General features: G+C 44.1%; 2 protein-coding genes across 5 annotated transcripts in view; both read left to right on the plus strand.

Moving 5' to 3' along the window:
- The window catches only part of LOC309385253 (uncharacterized protein), a 40,645-nt gene extending 19,131 nt beyond the window's left edge, over positions 1 to 21,514 (plus strand). Inside the window, exons 1-4 of one of the 4 annotated variants that reach the window (XM_081939487.1) lie at positions 3,880 to 4,146; positions 4,470 to 4,552; positions 17,132 to 17,258; positions 17,998 to 21,514. In XM_081939487.1, the coding sequence (XP_081795613.1) occupies positions 4,047 to 4,146; positions 4,470 to 4,552; positions 17,132 to 17,258; positions 17,998 to 20,288 (2,601 nt within the window). In that variant the 5' untranslated portion in view covers positions 3,880 to 4,046 and the 3' untranslated portion in view covers positions 20,289 to 21,514. Of the gene's footprint in view, positions 1 to 3,879; positions 4,147 to 4,469; positions 4,553 to 6,172; positions 6,300 to 8,704; positions 12,205 to 17,131; positions 17,259 to 17,997 lie in introns of those variants that run through there. The other 3 variants (XM_081939489.1, XM_081939490.1, XM_081939488.1) reach the window with 3 other exon arrangements.
- Positions 14,318 to 22,718, plus strand: part of LOC309385255 (zinc finger MYM-type protein 1-like) — a 32,598-nt gene continuing 24,197 nt past the window's right edge. The window contains exon 1 of the mRNA XM_081939494.1: positions 14,318 to 14,381. The gene's annotated coding sequence lies outside the window, so the exon portion shown is untranslated. The remainder of the gene's footprint in view (positions 14,382 to 22,718) is intronic.

Below are 22,718 nucleotides of genomic sequence, written 5' to 3' on the forward strand. Positions count from 1 at the left end.
AGCTCCATAAAAGAATCCACACAAAGGGAAAAGCCGTATGAGTGTGTGGAGTGTGGACAGACATTCAGAACCTGGAGTGACTTTAGTCGCCATAAGAAGAAACAGTCGGAAAAGACGAAGCTAATTGGGTCATGCTGATTCTCAAAATTTGCTTCATGGCCACAGAAGAGAACAGAATAGAAATGCATGGAGCTTGGGAAGGGTTTCCAAAGTAGCAGAACCTTCTTCGTCCATTAAAAAGAAGAGTTGCCTTGTATAAGTAGCAATTAATTTTTAGCTGTTAGATCTTTGTGCTAGAGTAGAATAGAATAAGATTGAAAATAATTAGAATAAAAATTAGAATAGAATAGAAACAGCATGACACAGCATATAATTCTTTATTGGCCAAGTGTGATTGGGCATACAAGGCATGTGTCTCTGGTGGAAACGCTCTCAGTGTACATAACATACATAACATTGTTGGTCAGTAAATTGGACAATTTAGGGAACCAGCTTTAGAAAATACAGACCTTGTCTTATGACCACAATTGAAGCCCAAGTTTCCATGGCAAAGCAAGACAGTTGTTAAGTCAAGTTTTGTGCCGTTTTACAACTTTTGCCACAGTTGGTCAGTTAGTAACATGGTTGTTAAGTGAATCTGGTTACCCCATTGACTTTGCTTGTTGGAAGGTTTCAAACGGTGATCACATGACCCTGGGGCACTCTAGCCATCAAAAATACAGACTAGTTGCCAAGTGTCCGAATTTTGATTACATGATTACAGTTGCAACATTTGTGCAAATAAATTCACAAAACATTTTTTTCCAGTGCCGTTGTAGCTTCAAATGGTCATTGAATGGTTTAAAAGACTTGTGGACTTCAACTCCCAGAATTCCTCTGGCACATATGTTACCATACTGGCTGGGGAATTCTGGGAGTTGAAGTCCATAAGTTAAAATCTCAAAAAAGGGAAAGATGGCGAAGAGGCCATAGATTCCTTAAAGAAGGCTCAGGTTTCCCAGAGAACAAGGGCAGATGCACAGTTTGGCCTCCGATAATGGGAAGCCCAGAGTCTCATCAGGGGTGGGGAACCTGGGTCCTTTTTTTGACTTGTAGACTTCAACTCCCAAAATTCCGGTACAAAGGCTTTGGGAGAGATTTCCTTGTGTTACTTTTTCTACACAATAAAGTTGTTGCTTACAATCTCCCTACTCATTGTGTTCAATTGGAGGCGTGGACACAGCTGGTAAGGCAGCTAGAGCAGGAAAGGTAAGAAAAAACCAAAAGTGCCTTTTGAGTCCAGAAGGGTCTCCTTCCTTCTTTCAACCAGATGGCAAGAGAAATTCTTGGGGAGGAAATGGGGAATACGCCAGGAACCTTCTCTCTGAAGACTTCAAGCATGCTCTGTTAGGCTTGGAGCTGTATAACATGAAACCTTCTTTCCAAGCAACTTCCATGAACCCAGTGTCTTTTCCCCCCACTTGGAACTGAACCCAGACGGACATTTTTTCCAACACATGAATCACTGCAGTTGTTAACAGTAACACGGTTGTTAAAGAAATCTAATCTAAGGCAAGACATAACCATTTACATTAAGCTGACACCTACTCACAAGCACCCGCCCAGGAAATACCCTTCCTCCTCTTTGTGACAGGATTAACCCCAAGGACAAGACACCTAGGAAACAGAATCAGAAGACAAGAGAAAAATAGACCAGAGCAAATCATCCAGAATAAATAAATCTTTGTCAATCAGAAACTTACACAAAAGCCTCAAAAGGGGAAAAAAAACTGTACAAAAGGGAAAACCAATGCATGTACTGTGTGCTGCAGACCTGGGAAAGTCTGACCTGCGTCTCGTCCTTCCCGTTTTTCTTTCCTCAGTAAAACTCCTAACTTCCAGGCACCTGTCTTCACGAAACTTTTCTTTTAGCGTCGGTGGTGACTCCCAGTTGGGAATGGACCAGGACATTCCTTCCAACACTGGCTTCCCCATTGACGTTGCTTGTCCAAAGCTTCACCTGACCCTGAGACACGGCAACCGTCGTAAATATGAGTCAGCGGTCAAGCGGCGGAATTTGGATCGCATGACCAGGGGGCTTCTGCAACAGTCTTTATTTATTTATTTACATTGTCATTGTACATATATACACAATATCTAGATATTTATATCTAATAAAATGAAATTCAATGGTGAAAAGAGTAACGTTCTACATTAAGGCAACAAAAATGGAATGCACAGGTACAGTATAGATGGTACCTTGCTCAATAATAGTAACTGTGAGAGGGATCTTGGAATCCTAGTGGACAACCATTTAAATATGAGCCAGCCGTGTGCAGCAACTGCCAAAAAAGCCAACACATTTCTGGGCTGCATAAACAGGGATAGAATCAAGACCATGTGAAGTGTTAATACCACTTTATAAAGCCTTGGTAAGGCCACACTTGGAATACTGCATTCAGTTCTGGTCGCCACGATGTAGAAAAGATGTGGAGACTCTAGAAAGAGTGCAGAGAAGAGCAACAAAGATGATTAGGGGACTGGAGACTAAAACATATGAAGAACAGTTGCAGGAACTGGGTATGTCTAGTTTAATAGAAAGGACTAGGGGAAACATGATAGCAGTCTTCCAATATCTCAGGGGTTGCCACAAAGAAGAGGGAGTCAAACTATTCTCCAAGGCACCTGAGGGTAGAACAAGAAGCAATGGGTGGAAACTAATCAAGGAGAGAAGCAACTTAGAACTGAGGAGAACTGACAGTTAGAACAATTAATCAGTGGAACAGAAATTGCCTCCAGAAGTTGTGAATGCCCCAACACTGGAAGTCTTTAAGAAGATGTTGGATAGCCATCTGTCTGAAACTGTATAGGGTTTCCTGCCTAGGCAGGGGGTTGGACTAGAAGACCTCCAAGGTCCCTTCCAACTCTACTATTGTATTATAATATACCCATACAACGAAATTCACATAACGCCCAGAAACCACACGACAATCCCCGCCCATCCAAAATTCTCCACCCCTTTAGTGTGAGTGATGGACATAAGTCACTTTTTCCAGGACCATGGCAGCTTTGAAGGGCCACTAAACGAATGGTCGTTAAGTCGAGGACTACTTGTAAGGCAGCCATTATTTGTTATTATGGCACAATCATGAACGTTGGTCATTGTAGGAGATGCGTTGTCAGTTGAGGACTGCCCTGTTAGGATCAGTGAATAAGGCAGCCTCCGTTTCCTGCCTACTCCAGTTTTCTTCCAAAAGGGCGATTCCCACCTAACTTCAATGCTCCCCATCCCCTTCCCTCCCCTCCTCCCGTCCATGGGCTTCGTCCCCTCCCTCTCTCTCCTGTTTCTCTGACTGCCTGGGGCAGAGAAGCAATGGACTCGCTGCCCAGCTGACCATCCCACTCAGGACCGGGGTGGGTGGATGGGCGGCAGCTATGGGGATCCCGGAGTGGGCGGTGCTCCCCGCCCTTTGGAGAATGGGAGGAGCTGGACGGAGAGGGGAGGAGCCATAAGCGCTTCCAGCTTAGGCTCTGGAAACCTTTGGCTGGGGTGGTTCCGGGGAGCTGGCCGGGAAGGAAGGGAGCTTAGCCAGCGGGGCTGGGAGGAAAGCGGATCTTTTCCTGCGCGCATCTCTTGGAACGAGGAACAGAGCCGCGATTCCCTGAGGGCTCCAGGTAAGAAGCTCCCTCCCTCCCCTTTTCGCAAGTGGCAATCGTGGAGGGAGATCCTTGGCTGGGGTCGCTCCGGGGAGGGGGATCCACATGGGTGGCCGGCGGCGATCGCGGATCTTTTCCTGCGAGCATCTCTTGGGAAGCGGAGTCCGGGCGAGGAAGAGAGCCGCCTTTTTCCTATCGAGCGCCAGGTAAGAAGCCCCCTCCCTCCTTCCTTCTTCTCACCTGGGGAATTGCTTGGACAGGTGACCCTTAAATGAAGCTTCTGGGGCGCTGCTAAGACCCCACTTGCTCCTTGAGGAGATGATTATAAAATTTTTGCTGGCCCTTCCTGATCGTTCCCCGTCACTTCCTTTTCTCTGGGCCTGTTTCATATCCGGGAGGCTTGGAGCTCAATGGCTGGGAAACCGGCGGGCAGAAAAACGGGCGATCCCTCGCAGGAGCTGCTGTTTCGGGGAGTTGCTCTGGACGAGCCTCCTCCGGAGGGAGCATCGGGTAAAAAGGCTCCTTCTGATGCCCTTGAATCTCTTTGCCCTCGTTTCTTTCCTCCCTGAGTTCGTTTCCATTGTTCAATTCATGGCCCAGAGAACTGCCTCTGAATCCAATCCTTGGTCCTTCCACACCTTTCCCTTTTCCCCTCACCCAGGGTGAGCTCCTATGTATAGTTGCTGTGGCTGCAAAGGACTCACATAAAGGGGTTCCCTGGTTAGCCTAGAAATGGGCTAAAATCAGCCATCTGCACTGTATGCTCAAACATATCATTAGGCTGTTTGCTAGCAAATTATTCCCTTGCTGGTTTTCCCCCCCCCCACTCCTAGACACTGTCATGGCCTCGTCTTCATCTCCTGGAATTTCAGTTCTTTGCAGCAGAGGATTAACAGCGGTGGAGCTTCAAATGCAGGTAGGAGGATTCTCCCCTCCCCTCCCCTGATGTGCCAATCTCCCAATAACAGAATAGCACAATTGGAAGGGATCTTGGAGATCTTCTAGTCATGTGATGGCAAACCTATTGTACGCATGCCACAGGTGGCACAAAGAGCCATATTTGCTGGCCTGCCAGCCATAAGCTCCAGCACACAAGCTGATTTTTGCCCTTCCAGAGGGATGCGGGAGGCCGTTTTCATCCTCGCCAGGCATCAGGAAAGCCTCCGGAGCCTGGGGAGGGCGAAAAACTGCCACAACAGGCAAAGCGGACGTTTGTTCCCGAACTTCAAGTTGGGTGTTTGGGCAGTTTTGCGCCCTTCCCAGGCTTTAGTAAAGCCTCTGGAGCCTGGGGAGGGGTCATGCGTGGATGTTGTGTGCTCATGCGCAAGTGGGCAGAGAGAATTGAATGGATGTGCGCGCACGATAGCACATGCGTGCACAATTTTTGCACGCTGTAAGAGAAAGGTTCTACTCCATCCCCTTGTTTCAAGCAGGAGACCCTACACCATTTCAGACATGTGGGGGTCCAGTCTCTCCTTAAAAACCTCCTGCCCACAACTTCTGAAGGCAAAGTGTTCCGTTAGTTTATTGTTCCCATTTTCAGGAAGTTTCTCCTTACTTCCAGGTTCCTTTCTCCACAATTAGTTTCCATCTATTCTTCCTTATCCTGCGTTCTGGTGCTTTGTGGCAGCCCCTCAAATATTGAAACACAGTTGTCATATCTCCCTTAGTCCTTATTTTTTCTAGACTGGCCATATTTATTTATTTATTTATTTATTTATTTATTTATTTATTTATTATTTATTTATTTATTTATTTATTTATTTATTTATTTATTTATTTACTTCGATTTATAAGTCGCTCCCTCTCCACGACGGGACTCGGGGCGGCGTACAATTAAATATACAAGCATATGACATGGAGGAGGAATATACATAAAACATTTTTACAATTCATAAATAAAATAACCATAAAGTTAAAAATAGTAACAATAAAATTAAAACAATTAAAATACCCTAAAATTTGAAATTTATCATTTAAAATTGCCAGGGGGATTAGAGAATATACTTCTAATTTAATTTAAGCCAGTCCAGTCCCCGCAATTGTTTTTCATATGTTATAGTCCTTAGGACTTGAATTATCTGTGAAAAGTTCTCCGGAGAAGATGTCCTGTCAAAAAACTGCACAGCAGCTGCCCAGATGAAGTTGAAGATACTCAGATTTGTAGACTTTTTATAAATATATTTAACCTACCAATTTACAGCAATCTTTGTCATCATCTAGAGAAGGGAGAACATAAGATAGTCAAGAACATCATGAGGTAAATCTAACACATCCTACAGAATACACCGAAGGAAAAAAAGGGGGGGGGGAAGGAACACCCTGTTTATTCTTAAAGCAATCAATCATAGCTTAGATTCCATCATGCAAGAGTCAGCCCTCTCTAATTAATCACAATTGTGTTGGGACTATTGTAGACTGTACTGTTCCAGCTACTAAATTCAATATCCTAAGACTGGCATGTAATTCATTGAAGTGTTCATTGTTAGGAATGTTCATGGAATACGTTGTGTTTTTTCCCCTCTCCCTGTGTCAGGATTTGTTATCATTTGAGGATGTAGCTGTGTTTTTCTCCGTGGAGGAGTGGGCCCTCCTGGATTCTGAGCAAAAAGCCTTATACCAAGAGGTCATGCTGGAAATCAAGAGGAACATGGCCTCCTTAGGTAAGGGATTCTCTTAAGATATTTAGATTTAGTACAGAATGTCAAATCTTACATCAACTTAATGTGGGATTCGTTGTCTCGTTTGGAAATAAGCAATCAGCAGCCAAAACCTCCAAGAGAAAACAATGGTAATTGTATTCCTCACTTCGCAAAGGGGGTGGACCATGCACACACAGGTACAATGGGCATACCGTATTTTTCAGAGTATAAGACGTACCGAAGTATAAGACACACCCAGGTTTTGAAGAGGCATTTTTTTAAAAAAAGTAGGTAGTTAGATAGACGGATAGAGAGGGAGAGAAAGAGAGAGAAATGCAGTAGGGAGGGAGGGAGGGAGAGAGTGAGTAGTTAGGTAGGTAAGTAGATAAAGGGATAGAGAGAGAGAAAGAGAGAGAAATGCAGTAGGTAGGGAGAGAGAGAGAGAGAGAGAGAGTAGTTAGGTAGGTAGGTAGATAAAGGGATAGGGAGAGAGAAAGAGAGAGAAATAAAGTAGGTAGGTAGTGAGAGTGTAGATAGGTAGGTGTTGTGGCCCAGCAGGAGCCGTTGGAGCTGCCACCAGACTCTGACAGCGAGGGTCCCTGAGTCAGCTCTGGAGGATGTGGACAGGGTTCCGACTCTGAGCAGGGCACAGAGGGGCTGGTTGGCCACCAGGAGGCGCCTGAGCCTTGGAGCAGTGGGGAGGAAACAAGGGAGTGGTTTCTGGATGCTTGGCAACGGAGAGCTGATAGACAGCTGATAGACGTAGAAACCAGCTATGCACTTACAAGAGATAATTGGATGCAGGTGATCGTAATCAGGCTCCTCTCAAGGCTTTTTAAGGAAGGGACTTTCCGACAGTTGTTTTGCAGAAATCAACTGATCATTAGAGTTGGAGACGCTCTCAGATCTGTGTCATACCTTGGCAGGCTGGATTGCTGCCAAGGTGGAGTCTGAACCTCCGCAGGCTGGATTGCTGCCCAAAGTGTTATCTGGATCTTGGCAGACTGGATTGCTGCCAAAGTGTTTCGCTGTACCTGGATTGCTGCCAATTTTGTTAGCTGGACCTCGGCAGGCTGGATTGCTGCCAAGGTTGAAACTGTATGTAATAAAAACATATTGCAGAGACTTTGTTTTGGAGTGACTTGGTATACAAGAGGAGGGGGTCAGAACAGGTAGGTAGGTAGAGGGATAAAGAGAGAAATAGAGAGAGATAGAGAGAAATACAGTAGATAGGTGGGAGAGAGACAGAGAGTAGGTAGGTTGGTAGGTAGATAAAGGGATAGAGAGAGAGAGAGAGAGAGAGAGAGAGAGAGAGAGAGAAATACAGTAGGTAGGTAGGGAGAGAGAGAGAGTAGGTAGATAGGGAGATGTTTCCAGGTGTACTTAGCCATGTGCTGGAGAAGGAAATCGCTGACAACCTGCAGCACCTAAAACTCATCAACCACTCTAACTAAACAGCTTTCCGAAAGGGAAAAAAAAGGTTTTGCACTCTGCAAACCTCCCCAAAACAGCCTGTTTTTCGCAAAAACGAGCCCATTTTTTTCAAATAAAAAGCATGAATAGCCTTGGAGGGGCTTGCAGAGTGCTCCAGGGGTGGGGGGCAAAAAACAGCAAAAAACGGACCATTTTTTTTGTAAAAAAAAATGCATGCATAGGCTTATGGAGGCTTATAGAGTGCTGCTAGCAACTGGTGGGGGGGAACGGTCCATTTTTTGCTCATTTTTGTCCTCCCCAGCCCCCAGAAGCTCTCTGAAAGCCTCCTTAAGATTACGCACGGCCATTTTGGTGAAGGGGAGGGGCTTCGGGAGGCAAAAAATGCTGTATTCAGTGTATAAGACGCACCCAGATTTTCAGCCTCTTTTTAGAGGAAAAAAGGTGCGTCTTATACTCCGAAAAATACGATACTCTAAATCACCAATTCTTTTGCCTTATATTCTCTAGTACTATTACAAATTTTCCCACCTCTTCTTCACTGGCTTTGTAATAATGATGTCACAACCTATCCAAAGTGTCTAAAGTGAATACATTATCTCTACCCCTGATTACATCTCCCACGACTCTAATTCTATCTCCCCCTGCCCTTATTTACGAATTTCCTTTTATGGTCCTAGTTCCTATCATATCTGTAAATTCTGGTTATCGCTGGTTTCTAGCATAGCAGAGGCCTCAGATCCTAGCTCCTACATACAGTTCTCAAGCTTCAGCCTAGCTCATGAGATTAGAAACATACGCAACGTATTTTGTTCACAGGCAAACATGCCTTTTTTCAATTCTGTAAAAACAATTCAACTCTGTTTCCCACATTAATAACAAGCAAAGCATCCTGTTTTGAACAAATGGGAGTTTGGAGCAAGTTTGATATACAGCAATGGTGTTGATCCCCTTTGCACTTTAGTTTGAATTAACATTTATTTTTCTATTGCAAGTAGGTGACGGATGGGAGATGGAGGATTGTGGCCAAGAGGCAGCAGCACCGTTGCCAAAACACAAAAAGGAAGTTGCAGAAAACATGTATGGAAGGCAAAGTTGTGAGGAAAACCTGTTAATGGTTGAGCTGGAGAATTGGTATAGTTTCCCATGTGCAGATACCAATGTCTTATTGAATGCCGATGATTGCCAAGAAAAAGAAGTGTGTCTGTGGTGTGGGAAAATATTCAGAGATGGATCTGGATTTTGTGACTTTTGCCAAAGTCCTTCTGGAGAGAAACAAGACGAAAGCAGGCAACCCTCCAGAAGGACCCTTCCTCCTCCTTTACATGAAAGAATACAAGAAGGAGGGGAAGTGTACAAATATACGGATTGTGCAGAAAGCTTCAGTACAAGCCGCTCTCTTGCATTGCATAAAAAGATTCACAGAGCAGAGGATCCACACAAATGTCTGGATTGTGAAGGGACCTTCAGGCAGAAAAATCATCTCAATTCACATAAGAGGGTCCATGAAGAGACGAAGCAGCATCAATGCATTAATAAGGGGAAGTCCTTCGGAAACAGCATCTCCCTTACTTCCCACCAAAGCGTCCACAGAGGGGAGAGATTACATCAACTCATGGAGGACAGAACAAGGTTTACTCAGAGCAATGAACTGAATTCCCCCCCAAAAAGCCCCACTGGGACTAAACCATGTAAATGCTTGGAATGTGGGAAGAGCTTCCGCTATGTAAGTGACCTCACATACCATAATAGGATCCATACAGGGGAAAAGCCGTATCATTGCACTGTGTGCGGAAAGGGCTTCACCCAAAAAGGCAACCTCAAGTTACATAAGACGGTCCACACTGGAGAGAAGCCGTATAAATGCACAGAGTGTGGAAAATGCTTCAGGACCTCCAGTGACCTTGCTTCCCATAAAAAGATTCACACAGGGGAGAAACCCTATGAATGCTTGGAGTGTGGAAAAAGCTTCTACAGGCAGGCTCATCTAATCTTACATAATAGGGTGCATAGAGGGGAGAGACCTTATAAATGCCTGCACTGTGGAAAGAATTTCAGTCAAAAAGTTCATCTTAAGTCACACGAGAGGATCCACACGGGGGAAAAACCATTTCAGTGCATGGAATGTGGAAAGAGCTTCCATTGTTCTTCAAACCTTAATGTTCATCAGAGAATCCACACAGGGGAGAAGCCCTTTCAATGCTTGCACTGTGGAAAGTGCTTTTCCAGTTCTGGTGGCTTTCGTGCCCACGAACGGACCCACACAGGGGAGAAACCATACAAATGCCTGGAGTGTGGAAAGAGCTTCAGTAAATCCAATTGCTTAACATTACATAGGAGAATCCACAGTGGAGAGAAACCATATCAATGCACAGAGTGTGGGAAGCGCTTCAATAATCCAAGTACCCTTACTCTCCATAAAAGGACCCACACAGGTGAAAAGCCTTATAAGTGTACCGAATGTGGCAAATGCTTCAGTATTTCGGTTTCTCTCTCTCGCCACAAAATGCTCCACACTGGGGAGAGACCCTATGAATGTTTGGAGTGTGGAAAAAACTTCAATAGACTTGCTCATCTAACCTTACATAATCGATGGCATAAAGGGGAGAAGCCTTATAAATGCCTGCACTGTGGAAAGAGCTTCAGTCAAAAAAGTCATCTGAAGTCCCACGAGAAGATCCACATGGGGGAAAAGGCATTTCAATGCACGGAATGTGGAAAGAGCTTCCATTGTTCTGCAAACCTTACTGCCCATCACAGAATCCACACGGGAGAAGCCATTCCAATGCCTGCAGTGTGGAAAGCGCTTTGCCCGTTCTGATGGCTTTCACGCCCACAAACGGACCCACACGGGAGAAACCATACAAATGCCTGGAGTGTGGAAAGAGCTTCCGTAAATCCAATCACTTAACATTACATAGAAGAATCCACAGTGGAGAGAAACCATATCAATGCACAGAGTATGGGACGCGCTTCAATAATTCACGTACTCTTACTGTACCCACACAGGTGAAAAGCCTTATACTGTACCGAATGTGGCAAATGCTTCACTGTTTTGGGTTCTCTCTCTTGCCACAAAAGGCTCCACACTGGGGAGAAACCATATGAATGCCATAAGTGTGGAAAGAGCTTCAATGAAAAAAAAGGTATATCCTACATAGCAGAACCCACACTGGGGAGAAACCATATCAGTGCCAGGAGTGTGGAAAACTCTTCAGTGATTCTGGAGAACTGACAATCCATAAAAGGATTCACACAGGGGAGAAACCCTATAAATGCACGGAATATGGCATGAGTTTCAGAAGTGGTTGCCTTGGTCCAGTTGACTTTTAAAAAACCACTTTTGGGATAACACCTTCAGACATCATTAGGGTACAGAATTGTCGCTTAGATATCGTATAGGGAAGGTGGTGAAATATTTTAAGAGCAAACATTGCAATCTTAAGTGGTGAGCTCCAGACCTGGTGGTGTTGACCATCCATATTTCTCATGTTGGAAGGAATCAAGCAATGGATCTACTACACCCCTGTGGAGAAAGTCACGCCAGATCAAAGAGAAATAGGATCTTCAGTGAGCACTTCACTGGGAGAAAGTGGTGGAGGAGAATGAACTATTGAACCATTACGAGACTCGCGAGTTTTGTCAAAAGTAATAACTGGAGGGATGGTGCTATGTCTACTCTGTACCACCTAACATTCTTTGTGTTTAACTGATTTCTGAGATAAGATATTGATTGGGGTTGATTTCTATTAATGCCCTAACTTATACAGTAATTAAAAGCTTAGTTTATACCTCTCACCTATATACTTTTTGGGGTCGGTAAATTGGGACAAATTAGGGAACCAGCTTTAGGAAATACAGGCAGTCCTTGACTTATGACCACAATTAAGCCCAAAATTTCCATGGTTAAGCAAGACAGTGGTTAAGTGAGTTTTGTTCCAGTTTACAACTTGTTTTGCCACAATTATTCAGTTAGTAACATGGTTATTCGTTATTAAGGCAGAATCATAAATGTTAAGAATGTGTTCTTTCCGTCTAACTGACAATTGCCAATTCATTGAAACCCACCTTGGAAAACCCAAGGAAGGAATTTCTTAACATCAAAATCGGTCAGGACCTACACTAGGGGTCTCCAAAGCTGGCAATTTCAAGACTTGTGGACTTCAACTCCCAGAATTCCTCTGGCATACGTGTTACCATGCCTGCTGGGGAATTCTGGGAGTTGAAGTCTAAAGGTTTTAAACTTGCCAGGTTTGGAGACCCTTGGCCTAGAGATGGAATTATGGTCTGTGGTTGTTTCTATTGCCTTCCTACTGTAAAGTCTTTTGACATCCAGCATGCTGGAAATGGAGAATAAGTATGGTCCATATTTCCTTGCTCTTCAAAAAAAAAGATTACAAGCGTTTTGAGACTCCAATCATAAAAGGGCCAAGGTTCTCCATCTCGGGCCTAAATAGAAGGATCCATGGAGATTTAATTAAGAGGTTAAACTTAGCCTCAGCTTGCTAATCCAGAGGCCCAAATGTACTAAGGGACAAGGCAAAAGGCACAAATAGGAGAGATTTGAACACCTCAAGAAAGAAGTGTGCTGGAAATAGGAAGTATCATGGGAAGCCGAAGTGACATTTGCAAAAGTGTTGATGTTTCTCTCTGCATACATTAGGCTAGATTTAAATAGCTTGGCTGAGGATTGTATTGCATAGATGCAGGCAGGTTAAGATGTTAGTGTAAAAGAGGCAGGAATTGCTCTAAAGGCAGATGAGACAATTCCTCCTGATTCTGACATGTAATGGCAAATGCTGTGTAAAACCCTCCAGTGGACATTGGTGGGGTACAAAGGCTTTGAAAGAGATTTCCTTGGGTTACTTTTTCTGCATAATAAACTTTTTTGGTTACAAATTCCACCTCAATGCATTCAATTGGAGGCGTGAGAACATCTGGTAAGGCAGCTGGAGCAGGAAAGGTAAGGAAAGCCAAAAGTGCCTTTTGAGTCCAGAAGGATCTCCTTCCTTCTTTCAACCAGATGTGAAGAGAAATTCTTGGGGAGGAAATGGGGAATACGCCAGGAACCTTCTCTCTGCAGATTTCAAGCATGCTCTGATAGGCAAGGAGCTGCATAACTAGGAGGCAAATATCTTCTTCAGGTAGTCCTTAGAACCACTTAGAACCACAAGTGTGCCCCAAACTTTAAGTGAAATGTTTGAGAAAGTGCATTTTGTGACTTTTCCTGCCTCCGTTGTTAAGCGAATCCCTGCAGTTGTTGCATTAGTAACACGGTTGTGGAGTGAATCTGGTTTTTCCCATTGATTTTGCTTGGTCTCAAGAGCTGATCACGTGACCCCTGGACCCTAAAACGGTCATACATGCGATTCAGTTTCCAAGTCCCTGAATTTTGATCACATCACCATGGGGATGCTGCAACAGTCGTTAAGTGTGAAAAGGGTTGTAAGTTCCTTTTTTCAGTGCTGTTGAAACTTCAAACGGTCACTATATGAATTGTTGTAAGGCGAGGACTACCTGTACTGTACTAGCATTTTGTAGCTTCGAAGGGCCACTAAAGGAATGGTCGTTAAGTCGAGGACTACTTGTAAGGCAGCCATTATTTGTTATTACGGCACAATCATGAACGTTGGTCATTGTAGGAGATGTGTTGAGTGTTGAGGACTGCCCTGTTAGGATCAGTGAATAAGGCAGCCTCCTTTTCCTGCCTACTCCAGTTTTCTTCCAAAAGGGCGATTCCCCCTAACTTCAATGCTCCCCATCCCCTTCCCTCCTCCATCCCTGGGCTTCGTCCCCTCCCTCTCTCCCCTGTTCCTCTGATGTCCTGGGGCAAAGGAGCAATGGGCTCGCTGCCCAGCTGACCATCTCACCCGGGACCCTGGAGGGGTGGGGTACAACCATGGGGACCCCCGAGTGGGCGGCGCTCCCCGCCCTTTGGAGAATGGGAGGAGCTGGACGGAGAGGGCAGGAGCTATAAGCGCTTCCAGCTTAGGCTCTGGAAACCTTTGGCTGGGGTGGTTCCGGGGAGCTGGCCGGGAAGGGAGCTTAGCCAGCGGGGCTGGGAGGAAAGCGGACCTTTTCCTGCGCGCATCTCTTGGAACGAGGAACAGAGCCGCGATTCCCTAAGGACCCCAGGTAAGAAGCTCCCTCCCTCCCTCCCTCCCCTTTTCGCATGTGGCAATCGTCAATCGTGGAGGAAGATACTTGGCTGGGTTCTGGGGCGCTGCTAAGATCCCACTTTCTCCTTGGGGAGATTATTCTGCCGGCCCTTCCTGGTCGTTCCCCGTCACTTCCTTTTCTCTGGGCCTGTTTCAGATCCGGGAGGCTTGGAATTCAATGGCTGGGAAACCGGCGGGCAGAAAAGGGGGCGATCCCTCCCAGGAGCTGCTGTTTCGGGGAGTTGCTCTGGACGAGCCTCCTCCGGAGGGAGCATCGGGTAAAGGCTCCTTCTGATGCCCTTGAATCTCTTTGCCCTCATTTCTTTCCTCCCTGAATTCGTTTCCGTTGTTCAATTTAACTGCGTTTTTAAAACCTTGTGTGCATTTAAAAAGGTATCGTCCTTTTCCTGTGGGCCATTTGTTTCTCAACCTTGGCAATCTTATGATCTTTTCCTGCGAGCAAAGTTTGGGGGCGGGCGAGGAAGAGAGCCGCCTTTTTCCTATCGAGCTCCAGGTAAAAAACTCCCTCCTTTCTTTCTTCCATCCTTCCTTCCTTCCTTCCTTCCTTCCTTCCTTCCTTCCTTCCTTCCATCCTTCCTTCCTTCCTGGGAAATACTCGGACAGGAGACTCTCAATGCAGCTTCTTGGGGCGCTGCTAAACTCGCTCCCGCAGAGACCAACTTTCTCCTTGGGGAGATTCTTATAATTTTTTTTTGCTGGCCCTCTTTGCTCTGCTCTGTTTCAGACCCGGTAAGCTTGGAGTTCAATGGCTGGGAAACCGGCGGGCAGAAAAAAGGGGCGATCCCTCCCAGGAGCTGCTGTTTCGGGGAGTTGCTCTGGACGAGCCTCCTCCGGAGGGAGCATCGGGTAAAAAGGCTCCTTCTGATGCCCTTTAATCTCTTTGCCCTCGTTTCTTTCCTCCCTGAGTTCGTTTCCATTGTTCAATTTCACTGCGTTTTTACTCTTGTGTGCTTTTAAAAAGGTATCGCCTTTCCTTCGGGCCACATTATGATGTGTCGACTCCCAGAATTCCCCATGTGTGTTGAAGTCCACATATCTTTACAGCCCCCAAGATTGAGAAACCTCGTTGTAGGCCCGTTGTGGGGAAGTGGAGCCCTTTTAGGACTGGTGGACTTCAACTCCCAGAATCCCTGATCCAGGTGTTTCAGGTGTTCTGGGAGTTGAAGTCCAACAGCCATTAAAGGGCTAAACTCTTTCACTTTTACAGTAGGCTATTCCAAAAGGAAAGTCCCAGCTGTGAAAAAGTGTTTCTATCGTCTTCCCTGATTATCTGATAAGGGAAGGTGAACATTATAGAAACATAGAATAACAGAGTTGGAAGGGACCTTGGAGGTCTTCTAGTCCAACCCCCTGCTTGAGGGGGAGTATTTTATACCATTTGAGACAATTGGCTATCCAGTCTCTTCTTAACAGCCTCCAGTGAGGGAGTATCTTAGCCAGGATTCTGGTGATCAAGATTCTTACCCTGAAATGGCTGAAATAAAGACCCATGTTCCGTATCTGGGAAAGGTGATAAGAGAATTTGAAAGAAAATTAGACTCTATCTCTTTGTTGGTGCCAGGCCAGACTTTTTATTCCTGATTAACAACTCAGCACAACTCCATGGATATGGGAGGGAATCTGCTTGAGACAGTCAGAGTCCCCCTCTGTGGTTCTTTAATGCATAAATTCATGGCCCAGAGAGCTGCCTCTGAATCCAATCCCTGATCCTTCCACATCTTTCCCTTTTCCCCTCACACAGGGTGAGCTTCTATGTATAGTTGCTGTGGCTGCAAGGGACTCACATAAAGGGGTTCCCTGGTTAGCCTAGAAATAGGCTGAAATCAGCCTTCTGCACTGTATGCTCCAGAAGATCCTTAGGATGCTTGATAGCAAATTATTCTCTTGCCTTTTTTTTCCTCACTCCTAGACATTCCCATGGCCTCGTCTTCATCTCCTAGATCCTCACTTCTTTCTAGTGGAGGATTAACAGCGGTTGGACTTCCAATGAAGGTAAGAGGATTCTCCCCTCCCCTCCCCTGATGTGCCAGTCTCCCAATAACAGAATAACACAATTGGAAGGGATCTTGGAGATCTTCTAGTCCATCCCCTTGTTTCAAGCAGGAGATCCTACAACATTTCAGACATGTGGGGGTCCAGTCTCTCCTTAAAAACCTCCTGCCCACAACTTCTGAAGACAAACTGTTCCATTAGTTAGTTGTTCTCACTGTCAGAAAGTTTCTCCTGAATTCCAGTTTGCTTTTCTCCACAATAAGTTTCCATCCATTGTTTTTTTGTGCTGCCTTCTGGTGCTTTGTGGCAGTCCCTTAAATATTGAAACACAGCTGTCATGTCTCCGTTAATCCTTGTTTTCTCTAGATTAGCCATATCCAGTTCTTGCAATCGTTTTATATGTTGTAGTTCTCAGGTCTTGAATTATCTTAGTTATTCTTCTCTGCACTTTTTCTAAAATCTTAATATCTTCTTTGTAATGTGGTGATCAAAACCCAATGAGTATCCCAGGTGTGGGCTTACTGAGGTTTTAAAAAACGATACTAATACTAAGCCCAAAGTGAAAAGTAAAGTCCAAGATTTACTTTTGCATAGAAATTAAATGTTGAACCCCACTTTCCTTGATTTTGCATGATTTATCTGCTCACCGCAGCAGGTAAAATTAACCCAGTATTGGATTTAGCCAACATATCCAAGCTCAAGCTCAAGCCCATCAATGGAATATGGGGTTGCTGCTCCCGCGGAATCGGCCAAACCAATAAAACATAAACCTAGATGAATCTCTAGCCAGAGGCATTTTATTTTGAGAAAGGTTCTCCAGAGAAGATGTTCTGTCAAGAAACTGCACGGCAGCTGTCCAGATGAAGTTAGACATTTATATAAATATAAATATATTTAACCCACCAATTTAGAGCAGTCTTTGTCATCATCCAGAGAAGGAAGAACATAAGATAGTCATGAGTTAAATCTAAAACATCCTACAGAAAACACAGAAGGAAAAAAAGGAGGGAAAAGGGAAAACGGCCCCTTTATACTTACAGCAAACAACCATAGCTTAGATTGCATCATGCATGAGTCAGCACTCTCTAACTAGTCAATCGCAATTGTATTGGGGCCTATTGTAGACTTTACTGTTCCAGCTCTGCAGTTTGTTCATTAAGATGAAGACTCGCATGTAATTAATTCATTGAAGTGTTCATTGTTAGGAATGTTCATGGAATATGTTGTGTTTTTGTCCTCTCCCTGTGTCAGGATTTGGTATCATTTGAGGATGTAGCTGTGTTTTTCTCCGTGGAGGAGTGGGCCCTGCTGGATTCTAAGCAAAAAGCCCTGTACCAAGAGGTCATGCTGGAAATCAAGAGGAACATGGCCTCCTTAGGTAAGGGATTCTCTTAAGATATCTACATTTAGTAGCCAAAGGTCAAATCTTATATCAACTTAATGTGGGATTCGTTGTCTCATTTGGAAATAAGCAATCAGCAGCCAAAACCTCCAAGAGAAAACACTGGTAATTTTCTTCCTTACTTTGCAAAGAGGGTGGACCACACACACACAGGTACAATGGACACACCGTAAATCATCAATACTTTTGTGTTATATCCTCTAGTACTGTTACAAATTTACCACCGACCTCTTCTTCATTGGCTTTGTAATAATGATGTCACAACCTATCTAAAGTGAATACATTATCTCTACCCCTGATTACATCTCCCACGACTCTAATTCTATCTCCCCCTGCCCTTATTTACACATTTCCTTTTGTGGTCCTAGTTCCTGTGGGTTGTCTCTAGAATAACTTATCATGTCAGTAAATTCTGGTTAAGGCTTTTTTCTAGCATAGCAAAGGCCTCTGATCCTAGCTCCTACATCCAATCTCAAGCTTCAGCCTAGCTCATGCGATTAGAAAAACACGCAACGTATTTTGTTCACAGGCCAACATGCCTTTTTTCAATTCTGTAAAAACAATACAACTCTGTTTCCCACATTAATAACAACCATGGCATCCTGTTTTGAACAAATGGGAGTTTGGAAGAATATTGATACTGTTCAAATGCAGCAGTGGTGCTTTATCCCTTTTACACCTAAGCTTGTCTTAACTTTTCTTTTTCTTTTGCAAGCAGGTGACGGATGGGAGATGGAGGATTCTGGCCAAGAGGCAGCAGCACCGTTGCCGAAAGACAAAAAGGAAGTTGCAGAAAAGATGGATGGAAAGCAAAGTTGTGAGGAAAACCTGTTAATGGTTGAGCTGGAGAATTGCTCTGGTTTCCCATGTGCAGATACCAATGTCTTATTGGACACAAATGATTGCCAAGAAAAAGAAGTGTGTTCAAGGTGTGGCAAAACACTCCGAGATGAATCTGGATTATGTGACTGTTGTGAAAGCCTTGCTGGAGAGAAACAAGATGAAAGCAGGCAACCCTCCAGAAGGACCCTTCCTCCTCTTTTAAATGAAAGAATACAAGAAGGAGGGGAAATGTACAAATGTACGGAGCGTGAAGAAAGCTTCGGTACAAGCCACTCTCTTGCATTGCATAAAAAGATTCACAAAGCAGAGGATCCACACAAATGTCTGGATTGTGGAAGGACCTTCAGGCAGAAAAATCATCTCAATTCACATAAGAGGGTCCACGAAGAGACGAAGCAGCATCAATGCATTACTGGGGGAAAGACCTTCCGAAACAGCACCTCCCATACTTCCCACCAAAGCGTCCATAGAGAGGAGAAGTTGCATCAACTCAGGGAGGGTAGAACGAGGTTTGCTCAGAGCAATGAACTGAATTCCCCCTCAAAAAGCCCCACTGAGAAGAAATCATGTAAGTGCCTGGAATGTGGGAAGAGCTTCCGCTCTGCAAGGGACCTCATTTACCACAATAGGATCCATACAGGGGAAAAGCTGTATCATTGCACTGTGTGCGGAAAGAGCTTTGCACAAAAAGCCAACCTCAATTTACATAAGAGGATCCACACTGCAGAGAAGCCGTATAAATGCACAGAATGTGGGAAATGCTTCAAAGCCCCTGGTGCCCTTACTTGTCATAATAGGGTTCACACAGGCGAGAAATCCTTTGAATTCTTGGAGAGTGGAAAGAGCTTCCGTTTCTCACCAAACCTTAATGCTCATCACACAATCCACACAGGGGAGAAGCCCTTTCAGTGCCTGCAGTGTGGAAGGTGTTTTGCCCGTTCTGATAAGTTGCATGTCCACGAACGGACCCACACGGGGGAGAAACCATACAAATGCCTGGAGTGTGGAAAGAGCTTTGTTTATCCCAGCTGCTTAACTTCCCATAGGAGAATCCACAGTGGAGAGAAACCGTATGAATGCACCGAGTGTGGAAAGAGCTTCAGTCATAAAGGTCATCTTAAGTCACACGAGAGGATCCACACGGGGGAAAAACCATTTCAATGCATGGAGTGTGGAAAGAGCTTCCGTTTAGCTGGTGGTCTTAATGACCACCACAGAATTCACACAGTGCAGAAGCCCTTTCAATGCCTGCAGTGTGGAAAGTGCTTTGCCAATTCTAGCTGCTTTAATGCCCACAAACGGACCCACACAGGGGAGAAACCGTACAAATGCCTGGAATGTGGAAAGAGCTTTAATTATTCCAGCCACTTAATTTCCCATAGCAGAATCCACAGTGGAGAGAAACCGTATGAATGCACCAAGTGTGGGAAGTGCTTCAGTTATAAAAGTCACCTTAATAACCATAAAAGGACCCACACAGGTGAAAAGCCTTATAATTGCACTGAATGTGGCAAATGCTTCACTCAACTGGGGACTCTCTCTGTTCACAAAAGGCTCCACACTGGGGAGAAACCATATGAATGCCGCACTTGTGGAAAGAACTTCAGTAGAAAACATAGGTATATCGCACATAGCAGAACCCACACTGGAGAGAAACCCTTTCAATGCTTGCAGTGTGGAAAGTGTTTTGCCCGTTCTGATGGCTTGCATGCCCACAAACGGACCCACACGGGGGAGAAGCCATACAAATGCCTGGAGTGTGGAAAGAGCTTCCGTGATTCCAGCTACTTAACTTCCCATAGAAGAATCCACAGTGGAGAGAAACCATATCGGTGTGCTGACTGTGGGAAGCACTTCAGTCAAACAAGTGAGCTTAATAACCATAAAAGGACCCACACAGGTGAAAAGCCTTATAAGTGCACCGAATGTGGCAAATGCTTCACTCGACTGGGGACTCTCTCTGTTCACAAAAGGATCCACACTGGGGAGAGACCATATGAATGCCGCACATGTGGAAAGAGCTTCATTACAAAAAATGAGTGTATCCTTCATAGCAGGACCCATACTGGGGAAAAACCATATCAGTGCCAAGAGTGTGGAAAGAAATCCAGAACCCGGAATGACTTTAGTCACCATAAGAAGACACACAGCATGAAAAGTTAACACTAATTGGTTCATATTGATTCTCAAAATTTGCTTCATGTCCACAGAATGATGCCAGTAGAATTTGTAGAAATGCATGGAGAAAGTGACGGAAGAGAATGAACTAAAGAACCAACACGAGACTCCAGAGTTTTGTCAAAAGTAATAACTGGAGGGATGGTGCTGTGTTTGCACCACTTAACATTGGTTGTGTTTAACTGATTTCTAGTCTGAGATACGATATTGATTGTGCTTGATTTTTATTAATGGCGTAGCTTATACAGTAGTTAAAGGCATAGCATACCCATCTCAGATATAGACTCTCTTTGGTTGGTAAATTGGACAATTTAGGGAACCAGCTTTAGGAAAAACAGATGGCTTTTGAGTTATGACCACAATTAAGCCCAACATTTCCATGGCTAAGCAAGACAGTTGTTAAGTGAGTTTTGTGCCATTTTACAACTTGTCTTGCCACAGTAGTTCAATAAGTAACATGTTTGCTAAGTAAATGTGGATTCCCCATTCACTTTGCTTAAGGAAAAGTTTCAAATGGTGATCACAGGACTCAGGGACACTTCAACTATCAAAAATATAGGCCAGTTGCAAAGTGCCTGAATTTTGATCACATGACACAGGGATGCTGCAACGGTTGTTTGAAAAAATTTATAAATCTTTTTTTTTCCAGTGCTGTTATAACGTTCGAAAGCTCACTGAACAAATGATTGTAAGTTGAAAACTAATTGTAAAGCAGCAATGGATTATTTTGTAAGGTCCCAAAATGTACTTGAGTCACCAAAATGCCAAAGAGTGAGACCCAAGAAGAGGCTTGGAAAAAATAACAGCTTTTATTTGCACAAAGGAGAGCTGGGTAGACCATTCCATTACATCCAGACAAAGAGCATGCAGTGAAAGGCTGAACTTTGGGGAAAGTATGGCGTCCTTTTATACCTTCAGGGACATCAGCTTAGTACCCAATTCTGGCCTCCTGTCCCATGCCTTCCTTATAGCCTGCATAGCAACACAGGTATTATCCCAATGTAAACTTGCCAAGCCATGACATATCCCGCTTCTTGAGATATCCACCAGGCACCAAGTTGTACAAAAAAACAAGATAACGGAAGTTAGATCACTGGTAAAAAGCAAATGGCAAAGGCAATTCCAGTCCTTAGCAAAGCAATTTTTACAGAAGCAAAACGGCAAGCTAAACGAATTCTACTGATTCTACTATTCTTATGTTCCACTAATTTTACCTGTATTATTATTATTATTAAATTTATTATTATTATTATTATTATTATTATTATTATTATTATTATTATTATTATTATTATTATTAATTTATTATTATTATTAAATTTATTATTAAGGCAGAATCATGCATGTTAAGAATGTGTTGATTAATTGGCAGTATTGGGGAGAACAGTATAAATACTTCAACTTGCTAAAGAGAACCCCAAATGTAGTATGGGAGAAGGCAAAAGGGCCAAATAGGAGAGACTCGGAGAAGAAGTATGCTGCAAATAGAAAGTATCACGGAAAGCTGAAGCTACATTTACAAAAGTGTTGCGGTTTCTCTGTGCACACATTAGAATAGATTAATAAATAAATAGCTTGGCTGAGCTCTGTTACATATACCAGTATGTTGGCAGGTTAAGATGCAGGAGGCAGGAATTACTGTAAAGGGAGATGGGAAAATTTCTTCTGACTCAAAAACTGTGTGGCAAATGCTGTGTAAAACCCTCCAGTGGAGATTGGTGGGGTACAAAGTCTTTGAGGGAGATTTCCTTGTGTTACTTTTTCTACACAATAAACTTTTTGCTTACAATCTCCCAACTCAATGCGTTCAATTGGAGGCACGAGAACATCTGGTAAGGCGGCTAGAGCAGGAAATGTAAGGAAAACCAAAAATGCCTTTTGAGTCCAGAAGGATCTCCTTCCTTCGTTCGACCAGATGGCAAGAGAAATTCTTGGGGAGGAAATGGGGAATACGCCAGGAACCTTCTCTCTGAAGACTTCAAGCATGCTCTGTTAGGCAAGGAGCTGTATAACTAGGAGGCAAATATCTTCTCCAGGTAGTCCTCCACTTACGACCGCAAGTGAGCCCCCAACTTTTGTTGTTAAGTGAGATGTTTGAAAAAGTGAATTTTGCTCCATTTTGTGACCTTTCTTGCCTCCGTTGTTAAGTGAATCCCTGCAGTTGTTGCATTAGTAACACGGTTGTTGAGTGAATCTGGTTTTTCCCATTGATTTTGCTTGGTAGCAAGAGCTGATCACGTGACCTCTGGACCCTACAACGGTCATACATGCGATTCAGTTCCCAAGTCCCTGAATTTTGATCACATGACCATGGGGATGCTGCAACGGTCGTTAAGTGTGAAAAAGGGTAGTAAATTACTTTTTTCCAGTGCTGTTGAAACTTCAAACGGTCACTATATGAACCGTTGTAAGGTG

Source organism: Natrix helvetica (genome assembly GCF_964273705.1).
Source record: "Natrix helvetica genome assembly, chromosome: 1".
Classification (NCBI taxonomy): domain Eukaryota; kingdom Metazoa; phylum Chordata; class Lepidosauria; order Squamata; family Natricidae; genus Natrix; species Natrix helvetica.